The 13,390-nt window shown below is 37.8% G+C and overlaps 2 protein-coding genes across 3 annotated transcripts in view; one reads left to right on the top strand and one right to left on the bottom strand.

Annotated features, from left to right (window-relative positions):
- Window positions 1-1,071: 1,071 nt before the first annotated feature.
- LOC125235412 (CAP-Gly domain-containing linker protein 1) lies at window positions 1,072-9,588 on the top strand. Of its 2 annotated transcripts, XM_048141969.1 has the most exons (7): window positions 1,081-2,052; window positions 5,825-6,042; window positions 6,349-6,493; window positions 6,580-6,838; window positions 7,033-7,235; window positions 7,440-8,665; window positions 8,788-9,588. In XM_048141969.1, the coding sequence occupies exons 1-7, from the start codon at window positions 1,441-1,443 to the stop codon at window positions 9,275-9,277; spliced, it is 3,153 nt and encodes a 1,050-aa protein (XP_047997926.1). In that variant the 5' UTR covers window positions 1,081-1,440; the 3' UTR covers window positions 9,278-9,588. The 2 variants fall into 2 exon arrangements, with proteins under 2 accessions (XP_047997925.1, XP_047997926.1); XM_048141968.1 differs by having other exon boundaries at window positions 1,072-2,052; window positions 6,580-6,754; window positions 7,440-8,859.
- A 1,936-nt stretch (window positions 9,589-11,524) lies between these two features.
- LOC125235300 (organic solute transporter alpha-like protein 2) overlaps window positions 11,525-13,390 on the bottom strand; it is a 48,124-nt gene continuing 46,258 nt past the window's right edge. Inside the window, exon 8 of the mRNA XM_048141814.1 lies at window positions 11,525-12,921. Within this exon, the coding sequence (XP_047997771.1) occupies window positions 12,803-12,921 (119 nt within the window). The 3' untranslated portion in view covers window positions 11,525-12,802. The remainder of the gene's footprint in view (window positions 12,922-13,390) is intronic.

Here is a 13,390-nt window from a genome sequence, read left to right as displayed (position 1 = left end):
AGCTTAATAATATACAAATCTTTTTTAAGATTATGAATTTTTCAGACTCTGTGGCGTGCCAAGTGTTGTTACACAAAATCAAGTTGAGGCGCCCTCTCTAGGTAACATAATTATATCAGGAAAAAAACTCAATGTAGGAAATGAGCGTTCAACGTATAGCGACATCTATCGGCAAATTCATTTTTCCTCCATTTAAAAGTAGGTAACTTTCATTGTTATTATCTCATACCTACAATTATATCTCTATATGGTTATTAAGTATGTAAAAATTTCAGGTAGGTACAATAAATACCCGCAAGGGTGTTGAAACTGAAAATGTATATCTGAAAGATTTTTTTATAAATAAAAAGTTTTCAAGATTCCTTTACGATTTATATATTTTCTGTAATACTCATATCATAACAATATGTTGAAAAGGGACAAACGAACTTTATCGGCTTGGTAACCTTAGTGAACGTTTATGAATATACCCCCTTAGGGCCACTTGCACCAACGAAAATGGAGAGTTAACCCGAGGGTTAACCCACCACTTTATATGGAATTTGACAGTTGACAGCCCACTAACCCTGAGTTAAGTGGTTGGTGCAAGTGGGCCCTATTCAGTCAGTGTTTAATGATTTTTGATAATTTAGAGATTAGATACCTAATTAAATTTACTTAATTGAAGGTGTTTTATGTGTATTCCATGTTTATTATGATATTTATGATTCAAGAGGCAAACGACGGAGGCAGACAGATCGGCAACATCAAAGTTTTAAGTACTCTTGAAAGTCAATATTTGAAAGTAACTAATGACGGCATAAACGACCTTATACAATTACTGTTTCTTGCATCACACGTTTCATGCACGCTCTAAATCTAACTATCCAGTCATCTTAAAAATATCACCATTAAAAATAAAATATCGACAGAAATTCTGTGAAGAGAATCGGACGCGCAACGGCGCATCGGAGCATATATGCTTACGTCTCCAACCCTATTTTCTCCAATAGGTATGATTGCTTATTTTTGATATCTATTATAATATAGTCTCTAGATCTCTGTCAACTTTGTGTAGCCAGATGCCATATCTGCACTGGGTTCGCTCGTGGCGATGTACTCTGCAAGAATTTAAAATAACAGACAGTTATTCCAATTTCTTACCGAACACTACTCAGACGACTCCATATTAAGAGCTCGTCGACTTTCTATAGTTGATGCAGGTGTAGAGGTCACTTTAGACTAGCTTTCCCGAGTACTGGACTAGCTCACGCGCCCGGACAGGAATACAGAACCAGAGCTGACGGGCGATCTATTTCGGGCAGCCACTGCCACACCGTACACTCGTTTTGATCCAATAGTCGACACTTCTTTGTCTCGTGAAAAACACATCGCACGTTACCTATATTACAGTCATGCATCCTTGATTAGCACGCGACTTGTTTATAAAAGTATCCCAAAATGGGAAACGCGTTCAGTACTTACTCGGCAAGGGAAGGCGCCACAGACGTAATTAGTGAAAGTGAAACAATGAGCGACAGTACTACCCCGTTTGAAGACGCCCAAGAGTTCCATGACACCATAGACGATGACGAAGCACGTGTCAAGGCCAAAGAAGAGGAAATGGACGAGTTTACGAAACAGTTAAGTTTGAAACGGGAACAAAGAAAGTTAATCCTGGCGCGGCATAGAGCAGAAAAGGAGCAGCTGGAAAAATCTTTAGAAGAAGCCAATAAAGCTAAATTAGCTCTACAAGAAAATAACAGAATGCTGAGAGATTTATTAGCTACGAATAATATAGAGATTCCAGAAAATTTGAAGGCGTCTGATGAAATAGCAGAACTCAGTGGAGCCATAGCAAGCATGGCTGAAGAATTTGAAGCACTTAAGTCTAGCAACAACAAGCTCAGACGAACTCTTGCTGACTCGAATGTGTCTCTTCAGCATGCTTATTCAGAAATAGCTGATCTGAATGTTCAGAATACGGAGTCTATCAAGCATATTAATGCTCTGAAAGAAGTGATTACAGTCAGCAAAACTATGATCAATCTCCGAGAACAGCAACTGAATGAGGTGAGTACAATGTAGGTACAATTACCTACTTAATTGGAACCATCAGATTCCATGGAACTTGATTAAATGGGAAAATAGAACTCGATTCCCTATAGGTTCCCTAAAATTCTCCAGTATCTGTAGAAGTTCATACAAAACAGATCCCAAAAACCCCTCCGGTTTATCAACGAAAATTTTCACACCACGCCACTGATAGCTAGATGTACATACTTATTACGATTTAATTTTATATGGGCTCTTGGATACCGGATACGGTTCTGTGAAGGCTTCTGAACTTCTGTCTTCCGTCCTGTCAATATTCAGTTCAGGCACAGCAAGCTGTATAAGGTTGCAGACAAGAGGCCAATGAACACGCTAGCGTATTGAAGTTATCTCTATCGCTCTTTCATATTAGTGCGACCGAGCCAGTTGTGTTACGTTCGCCACGGAGCGTTAATCAATGCCCTCTTGTCTACACAACCTATTGCATTAAACTTATTTTGCATAAGGTACAGCGGGACAAATTTCGACTGGGGGGGGGGGGATATTCCATTTTTTCCTTGTTTTACAATGTTTGCATTGTTAAATAGAGTGTCCACCGGTTATAGAGGTATATGGCAGGAGTGTTCAGTGGATACATGTAGAACTCAACATCATAGTGTAATAATGGAAAAAATGGATTAGTTACAATTGTCCCCCAGTCGAGATTTGCCCCGCTGTACCTTAGTGAAATAATAGGTCCATACTACTCCATACTGTCCATGCTTACTTGATGCACCACTTGACATGAAAACTTACGGTGTTCCTCTTACCCCATCTATTAACCTTATGCTAGGGCCACACTAAGTAGCAATGTCATTACTGCGATAATGCAAATGTGTGGCCTAAGCATTTTCTTCCCTTATCGCGATAATTAGTGGCATTTCTTCGTAGTGTGGCCCTAGCATTACATAAGAATGACCGGGGTTTCATGGAAGATCTCGCAATGTTGCGGAACCCAGCGGCCGGCATCGGCATTCGGTTAGGCAATAACCCGAGCGTCACCGGGCTACATAACACGCGTGCTTCATATCTTGCTCGTACTTCAAATGCTACATATAATTAAAATGATTATATAGTGCAGTCTTATACATCAATGTCACAGTAGACAGAACATAAGGAAGACCTGAACTTGTATTTGGCGACATCAAACGATATCAAAGTGCGATGTAATAAATCAAATGTGAATGTCAGGGAGCAAGTTTGATGACTATGTCGACTATGCAAAGTGTATGTTTACACCAAGTATGATTTATATAGGACTAGCTTTAGCCCGCGGCTTCGCTCGCGTTAGAAAGAGACAAAAAGTAGCCTATGTCACTTTCCATCCCTTCAACTATCTCCGCTTAAAAAATCACGTCAACTCGTCACTCCGTTTTGCCGTGAAAGACGGACAAACAAACAGACACACACACTTTCCCATTTATAATATTATGTATGGATTTACAATCTTCATGAATACTAAGAATCGTACCTCAATTTTTAGCGCCACCTATTAAATACTATCGTAACTCTGATGATGCCTACAATTTTTTTTTAATGTGTATTGACGTGATATCATGATATTAAAATAAATAATCATGTCATTTGTTCTTATAAAAAATAAAAACACGCAAAAATATTTTGGGAAAATATGATTTTGGCCACTTCCAGGCTGCGAAACAGCGCCATCTAGCTTTAAAAGGCCCATACATATCAGGGGTACGCTTTTTTGTATGAGCTTTGTCGGTTCCGGTATTATACGTCCTTGGTTTACATATTATTTCTGTGTTTCATTATTTGTGTGCGAGCAGTGCGAGATTGACTTGGCTGACAGAAAATATTTATACACAGACTAGTACCACTTTCTATTGCTTGATGTTGCGCAATAAAAAGTATCATTACTACTTATCATGGGTTCGAAGATTGACTCAAACCAATGACTTTATTTTAAATATTATACGGATGTAAAGTACCTACTCACGTTAGTACCCTTCATCATCATCAGGCACTCTTGCTCGCAATGTAGCCGAAAGGCGAGTTTCATAATAAGATACTTAACCCGAGTTTTTAATGCCTAATACAGTAGCATGACATAACTTTTCACCACACCAACTGGTAAAGGCCCTCTTTAGTGCGTTTTCACATTATCCGAACCGATATCGGATGTCGGACCGATATCCCATACATTACTGGCGCCATCTTGGATTTTTTCTATTGAAATCCTTCCGAAATCCGATATCGGATCGGATAATGTGAAAACGGACAGAATTGACGTTTAATTGATGATTTTGAATCATAAATGTTTAATAAACTGACAAATTTGATTTAGTTTGATGTTTTACGACAGTTCATATTTTGCTCGTGTTGGTAAATAAATAAATAAATATTATAGGACGTTCTTACACAGATTGACCGAGTCCCACGGTAAGCTCAAGAGGGCTTGTGTTGTGGGTACTCACTACTCAGACAACGATATATATAATATACAAATAGGTACTTATATACATAGAAAACATCCATGACTCAGGAACAAATATTCTGTGCTCATCACACAAATAAATGCCCTTACCGGGATTCGAACCCGGGACCGCGGTTAACAGGCAGGGTCACTCACTACACGCTAGGCCAGACCGGTCGTCAAACCGGCCGGCGTGGTGCGATGATGATTCACTTGGTGGCAAAATTTGTTTAACTCACGTGCCTTGAAACCCTCGCACCACTCAAGATTCCACATTCTGAACCACTCGCTAAAGTGGCAAGTGGTTCAATATTGGTATCTTTCGCTTGCTCGGGTATCAATATTGGCACGTGCGGTTAAACAACTACTTTTCCCCCTTGTAAAACAAATAACTATTTCATGACACTCACTCGTAAACGGTGTTATTATTATTACATGCCTGCACACTGATACGTAATGACGTCTATTTTACCGCCCTAAGGCGGTAAAGTGAATACCTGGGTGGAGCCTTCCACGACCTGTCAAAATTTACAAGATGGCGGACGAATTTTCGAAATGTCAGTAAAAAGTTTTTAGGCATCATCAGTGGCGCAAAAAAATCGAGGTACGATTTTTAGTATGAAGTAATTGAAGTAGGTATGTAAATCCTATATAAATAATCCTTGTTGTAAAGTAAACATTCCGAATATTACGATGCAAACAGATAAAGACTTCTTAAATACGCCATTTTTTGCTTAATCGCTCCTGAGGATATTATGTAGAAATCTAGTAAAAATCAATTACAAAATACAAAAGACAATCTCCAATTCCCGATACTACTATACCGTAACCCGTTAGCAACCGACAATCTATGTCGTTAGATTGTAATCGTCCTTGGTAAAAATAGATTCCACTCGAGAATACTGAACTTGGAATAAACTAAAACAAAGAAAAAATAATCAGCTATACAGGGCTCGAAGGAGACAACGACCTGAGACAATCGTGGCCAGACGTCGAACGCAGTTCGCTGGCACGGGATCTTGTCAATCCGCCAACTTAGCTTACGGGCAATAAATAAAGTTTGATTCTCTAATACACACTTGTTAGAACATTAAAATAGTATCTAGACGACACAATTGAAACAATTAATGGAGATGACAAATGATCCGAACGCAAAGAGTAAATATGCTATTACTGCACCGGTGAGTTCCATCTTAGACTCTGTCTTCACTTTCCGTATGATGTCGCTAGGGTCAACTAAAAACAACAAAAAAAAATGAAAGTAGGTACACCATAACAAAGGTAAATTACTTCATTGTCGATTTTTAATTTCAGTTGAAAGATAAACTCCGTGAAATAGAACAGAGTCTGGCAGACAGAGAAGCAAACATGCTATCTGCTGATCTTAGACAAGAGTATGAGAGGCAACTGCAGAATATTAGGACGCTTCGTGGATTGTATGAAGAACGTGCTCGATTGGCTGAAGTCACTAGACAAGGGCTGGTGCGTGAGCTTGAGGAACAAAAGCAACTCAAACAAGCTGAGAGTGATAAGTAAGTAGACCTAAACAGACCTGTCAGGCAGCATTATACATATCATTAATTATTGCAGATATAATACTAAACTTCATGAGGAGGTTTATACACAGAAAAAGGTATATAATCAAACAACGTATTGAAATATCAAGTTCTTTGAATTGGTAGTCTACTGGCATTTTAACAATATACTTAATCCTGTCTATTCAATCCAACCACCCAATAAATGCTTACAATATCGGATAGGTATCAAGTAAACTTACGAATCTGATAGGGTCCTCATACTATTAATATTTTTCACAAACTTTATTTGTGTATTTCCAGAAATGCAGAACTTGCAATTAAAATAACCGAAATCGAAACAACAGTCACGAATCTTGAGGATACCCTGGAAAATAAGGTAGAACAAATATCTTCATACCAAGATGAGACTCGCAGATTGCAGGAGGAAATGTCTGCTGTTAACAAGGTACACGTCGATCTTATTTCTTCTTCACAAATTACAACTTGTCAAAAGTTACCATCCATGATGTAGCAAATTTGACCATTTTCCAGCTTTTCTCACAAGTCCTTCTGGGCTATAAAACGAAGCAAGACTTAGATAAACTAGTCCTTCGTCTTGAAGAAAACCATGGACTTTTAACTCACATGGCTGAAAGAGATAACGGCTCAGAAGGGTCCTCGGCATTGCCTAAGCTATTATTAGAGATTGTAAGTCAAGTGGATGAAGGAGAGGATGTACAACAATTTAAAGAGAGTGCAAATAGTAGCTCTAACGAAGAAGCAAAGGAAGACGTCATGACTGAAGAGTCAGGTACATTCAAGAACCATTATAAATATCTGTTAAATTTAGAGCAAGCGTCATGACAATGATACAGCTATAACGCATTGTGTAATTAGATCATTCTAGTTTTATATCAAGTTCCAAATATAGCTGCTACAAACCAATTGTGAGTTTTACGACTTAATTGCTTGCTATTAATATCATAATTATGTGCAATATTTCAGAATCACAGAATCCTAATACATCAGCTGAAGAAATAGTTCAGAATTTACCCAAAGTATGGAGAGTTCTCATGGAGCTTCTAAGTCATCAAAGTGAAGCCGAATCTGGCACTTCCGAGAAAGTTGAGACTTGCTATAAAACAGTTGAAACTAAAGCAGGCGCAGTGTTAGTGCCAAGTGTTAGTCAGACGTACATCCGATTAAAGGTAAGAGATAATTAGGTACACCATTAGCACATACTGAACATTTAGGTACTACCCAGAACTGTGACTCACTGCCCATTACGAGCCAAGAATAAAATCCCCGATTACTGAACTGCAAAACAAAAATACCCAGTTTTTCCACTGCACATAAAACACAGCTACAATTGTTTGATATCAAGCCAAGTGAATGTTATCTCCTTTTTACAGGATTTAATCGTCGAAAAATTGGCACTCATCAAAGAAGTGAACCGCATGAAACTACTAAATGGACATTTAGAGACTCGCTTAGAAGAGCAAGAGCGTAGATTGTCTCTCGTCACAACTGAACTTAGCAAAACCTGGCACGTTGTTGGAAAACTACGTAGACATCATCATCAATTGCATACTCACGAGAAAATACTTAAATATGAATTGCAACAGAAAAGGAAACTACTCAATGAACTTAAAGATGAATTAGAATACTGCAGAGAAAAATGGGAACAGGCGCGTGAAAAGAACACTCAATCGGAGCGTGATTGGAGAAAACTTAGAGCTGAATTTACTAGCAGGAAAACCAAATCTAACTCGCCATTATTCAATAACTCGGGCGAAAGTGGTTACAGTGATGAAAGACCATCCGACGATTCTTCAGAATCCAACGACGAAAGCGAGTATGTAACGGAACCATTGGTGAGGTGTAAGAAGAAGAATAAGAAGTCAGCTGAAGCCATCTTAGATTCTAGTGCTGACTTTAATTTAGTGGCAGAAAGAGAAGATCCCGCTAGTGATATGCTAGATGTTGCTGAACTACCTTTAGATACGCAGGATGATACATCTGGTCTAGACGTATCTATATCAGTTTCGAATAACAGTGAAAACCGATCAAATAATAAAGCAGCTGATGAAACTGAAGACGAAGTTGGAGAGATAACAAATGACTCATGCAACGATGACTCTTCGGGAATTGAACATTACTGTAATAGTGATTATTGTTGTGTAGGTACAAGCACCGAACAAGATGCACCTAGTAACGATAAACCGTCTAACATCCCAAAACTTGATATAAAAACGACATCTACTATAAATATACCTTTAATTGACCCCGCTGCTATTCTTAAAAGTATAAAAGAACAAACAGAAAGACTGGCAAAGAGAGAAGACAGATTAAATAATTTAGAAAAAAATAGTCTATCGTTATTAAAGAAAACACAGGCAACTGATAAGTTTTCTAAACAAATAGACAGTACATTAGACCATCTCTTAAATCGTCCTTCGACCAGCCAAAACATTGAGGTCAAAGAATTAGACATCATAAAAGAGGAAAAGGCTGCAAGTACAGAAATAGAAAATGTAAATTGTAAGATAACACAACAAAACGACGATAATGAAATTGATAAAAATCAACAATCAAATTTGAGTAGTGAAGCGGCAAAAAGTGAAAATAATCAAATTACGCATCATAGTTCAGAAAACATATGCGAAACGCCCTTACTCCATGTATGATTGACACTATTGTGAATGTTCCTTCTGCTTCCTCTAGTGCAATTCAGATTATTCCAGAAATTAACGCTGCCAGTATCCTCGAAAGTATACGCCAGCAAGACGAAAGACTAACAAGGAGAGATGAAAGACTTCAAAAACTAGAAGAGGGCTGTTCAGAAGTACTAAATAACATATCTAATACAATCAAAAGTGGTGAAGACATCAGCACAAAGTTAGATCAAATTCATGACGTGCATCAAAATAAAACTAATCAGGAAGCTGGCACATCTGAGGATAAAAGTGTACCTGAACCATCTACGTCATCAGAAATCGACCATGAAGCCAGATTTGCCGCTCGCGATCTACGGCTTAAAAGACTCGAAGAACAAACTAAGTCACTCGTAAACAAAGTAAATAGAACTACTTCTAAAGGCGTGAAGATACATTATAAATTAGAAGAATTGCATAATATATACGGTTCTGAAAGTTCAAGAGCAGGAACTCCATCATCTGATGATACTGAGGACAAACCAACGAATAATGGAGATAAATCAACTAATGATGACGAAAACACAGAACAATAAAAGCTTTAGTTACCTATTTTGGCTATTTTAGGTTTTTAAATTAAATGTGAATGTTTAGTATTTGGGTGCTATAATATGAACTGTCATAACCAGAGACAAGCTTCATACAATTCGTCAGTAATGTTCAAGTTACAATCGGCCAGTGATCGATTTTTTTCACAGCATTCATGAAAAGCTATTTAATAAATGTTTTAAATGTAACAAATATAAAAACAAACAAAAAGTTTATCAATGACTAGGTAATCTATGTTAGTACGTATGTATATGCGAGTTGACCTGTAAAATTATTGAGAGGAATAAAAATGTCTGTTGTAAAATTGTGTTTATTTTTCACACCTGCATTTAGCACATCGAAACCATATACTTATTACTTACAGGTTAATTTTACATCAAATCCCATTCTAATCAGTAATCACTGTAATCAGGTACATAGTTAAACTTTCTGAATTTTGACAGATTAGGTTGTGGACTTGACGCAGGCGCGCGGCGCCCTGTTTTGTAGGGTGAGAACTTCCTGAGAACAAAGGTTTGAATGAATCTGTTTTTGACGACTGTGGTGGCGGTATACCGCGCCGCGTGCGTCTAGTCTGCGGCCTTACTTAAGATGTTATGGCAATAATAGTAACAAAATAATAGCTAAATTCGAACCACTAATAGGTATTCGTTTCCTACACTTCACGTAACAATTAAGAAGTAAATGGCGTTCCGCTCAAGCACCGAAATCGTCAATCATATTTACACCCTAATAAGTAAGAGTAGCTACGGAAATAATTTTTAAGAAAAAAAAACCGCCTTCCTTTGGGGTTCTGGTGATAAATACTTTCAAATGTTGGATTATGTTATCAATTCGTCGGTATATTTTTTAATGTTTGTTATTCGATATCTCCGTCATTTCTGAACCAATTTTGAAATCTGGATGATTCTGAAGTACTTACAGATGAGAATGATTATCAGAACGGAACTCTAACCAGGGGCGGCTCACTCTTCATCAGCAGTTCCACTGCACCAAATGTCACTGTTTTGCATGCTGTTCTTATAAAAATACCAAAGTCACTATAAGTGTGCCGTTCAGATTTGAGGAGTTCCGTTCTGACCATCATCAGCAATTCCACTGCACCAAATATCACTGTTCTGGTCGTAAGTGCATGCTGTTCTTATAAAAATACCAAAGTCACTATAAGTGTGCCGTTCAGATTTGAGGAGTTCCATTCTGACCATCATCAGGAGTTCTACTGCACCAAATGTCACTGTTCCGTACGTACATGCATGCTGTTCCTTTAAAAACACAAAAATCACCATATGTATGCCTTTCAGATTTGAGGAGTTCCCTCGATTTCTCCAGGATCCCATCATCAGAACTGGGTTCTGAGAAAAATGGGACCAATCTGTATGCATATACATTCAATAAAAAAAAAAAATTCAAAATCGGTCTAGTAACGACGGAGATATCGAGGAACAAACATTTAAAAAAAAAACATACAGACGACTTGATAACCCCTTCCTTTGAGATTTGGAAGGCGGTTAAAAAATAGTGATCGGTAGCAATTCACGGCAACGTTGTTGAGTCAATAGAATATGTAAAATTCAGGAAAAATTGGCCAAAGGGTGAATAAAAATACAATCTTTATGAGCGTGCGCAGACAGAGAGCGGTCTGGAGTTCTGCGTTCCGCGTTCAGAGTTCTGCGTTCTTTAGAATGTACCGAGTCGGTAGCAACAACGCACACAGCGGGCAGTCTGCCCGCGGCGGTCAAAGCGGAACGCCGCGTTCTAGCGTTCTTTTCCCGCCGAGACAGAGAACGCCGGAACGCGGGGATGTTTGAGGTTGCAAATACATAAAACATTATGAATTGGTTAGGAAAAGGAAGGATTTCTGAGGTCGAATCTACGGATAGTACACGACGAAATGCTTATTTTATCCTTAATAAATAATTACAATGCCCTAAAATTATTACAGCCAGCCTTTATTTTTTCTCAATTAATGAAACTATTCATCGACATGCGAATAAAAATATCGAATCGCTGTTCATCTGTAAGGAGAATTTAATAGGTGGAATTTTGGAGCAATAGTTCTTCATAGGAAAACGAACTTTTCAGTGACATGTTGCATGTACAAAAGACACAAACGAAACTAGAACGCGAGAATTTGAACGCCGCCTGTGTGCGTTGGAACTCTTGAGCGGTCAACGGTCACCAGAACGCGGAACTCTGACAGAACGCAGACCGCTCTCTGTCTGCGCACGCTCTATAATATGAACCTTAATGGTCATTGTTTAAGGAAAAGGTTCCATTCCACCAAAATCTGTCACGATAATTTAAACTTGTCAAATGGAAAAGAAAAGCTAATCATTTCAATGGCAATTTTATTATAAAAGAATCTTGTGACCGTTACCGAACACTAAATAATACGACCTACACGTCGACATTAACTTGAACCTTGAGTATTTTCGACACAAACATTAATTGCATACAAAACATTAAAATACACCAATTTTACGTATGAATTAAGATAAGTAAGTATACAAAGTAAACTCTTACATTTTGTGCATTTAATCACCTACAAATAGTACAAATTGCAATAAAAATGCTACTACTATACAACATCAAAATTATTCACTTGAGTCACTCGCTTTACGCTTGTTAGACGCATGCGCAAAACAATAGAACGCTTAAAAATTAAAAACCATTTATCAACTAACTTTCCAAATTTGTATGGCCATTATAACTGACCTAGAATCAACAACTCAGATCTATAATTTCCGAATTAATCAAGAATTAACTTAACACTAAAGTTTTTATTAAAAATAGGTACTTAATACTAATGAAGGATGGCCCGCTTAATAAAAAAGTACCTACTTGTTACAAGATTTACGTTTTTCTGGATATGATTCATCCCAAGAAAATTTAGTTTTTGCTAACCCAACGGCCAAAAATGCTGTGTCATAATAAATACAGTCTGGCAAAAAAGAATAGATAATGAAGGGGGCGCCACCGTCTAATGTAAACCGTTTTGCATGTGGCAACTATTGAGCGACTTTTGTACGAGAAAATTAAGTGTTGTTATGATAAAAAAATACCTAGTTTAGCATTTCCACTGTTTTTTGCCAGACTGTAATTCGCTTTGATTGAAAACAAGCGGAACGCACAGTTAGAGAACGTTCGACCGCCGCCTATACCATATAAACGGAATTCGTTGGCTGTACGCATAAAACAGTATGTCGGACAATTCCTATGTATAATATGTACATATAACTTAATGAAATACCTATCTTTCAAGAGAGGTTCGTAAGAGTTATGTCCAGACCATAGGTCCCTTTTGTAAGTGCGATAGGGACGGCCTGATCATGATGTTTTATCGTTTAGTGCGCGATCATGCTATCGGTGCAAACCTTTAGAACATAATATTGTGAGTGATATCTACATGACAGTTCCTAAGCCAATTCATAATAAACAAGATACTTAAGCCATCAAGTAGACCTCATCTTAGAATATAACTGGAAAAGTCCTATTATCTAAGCGTTGAATATTTATTCAGTGGTAATGATATTCTCCTTTTCTAAGATCTTGCCAGGTGGCACCTTGTAGAGTCTCCACGCCCAAATAGATAGTAGCAGCATTTCCAATATCGTGATTGTGTTGTTGACCACTGAAATAGAAACATGAGAAATTAAATATATTTTAGGGTGCCTTTGCACAAAAATATGTTATGGATGCGTCTGATAATCACCAATCGCTTAGTGGAACCACCCGTTGCCACTACCGTTATGCTTTGCAGAACAATGAACATGATTGGTGGATATCAAACACATCCACGCAGCGCATCTCTGGTGGAAAGGCAAAAGCATCCTTAAACGTTCTTTAAAAATTTTTTAGGCAATCCATTTTTGAAGGTCCAGAATATCGATCATACGTACGTCAAGGAAAAAACCGGCCAAGAGCGTGTCGGGCCACGCTCAGTGTAGGGTTCCGTAGTTTTTCGTATTTTTCTGAAAAACTACTGAACCTATCAAGTTCAAAACAATTTTCCTAGAAAGTCTTTACAAAGTTGTACTTTGGTGATTTTTTTCATATTTTTTAAACATATGGTTCAAAAGTTAGAGGGGGGGGACGCACTT

Source organism: Leguminivora glycinivorella, chromosome 17 (assembly GCF_023078275.1).
Source record: "Leguminivora glycinivorella isolate SPB_JAAS2020 chromosome 17, LegGlyc_1.1, whole genome shotgun sequence".
Taxonomy (NCBI): Eukaryota; Metazoa; Arthropoda; class Insecta; order Lepidoptera; family Tortricidae; genus Leguminivora; species Leguminivora glycinivorella.
The sequence above is the reverse complement of the archived record's forward strand: the minus strand, read 5'-3'. Positions and strand labels throughout refer to the sequence as shown.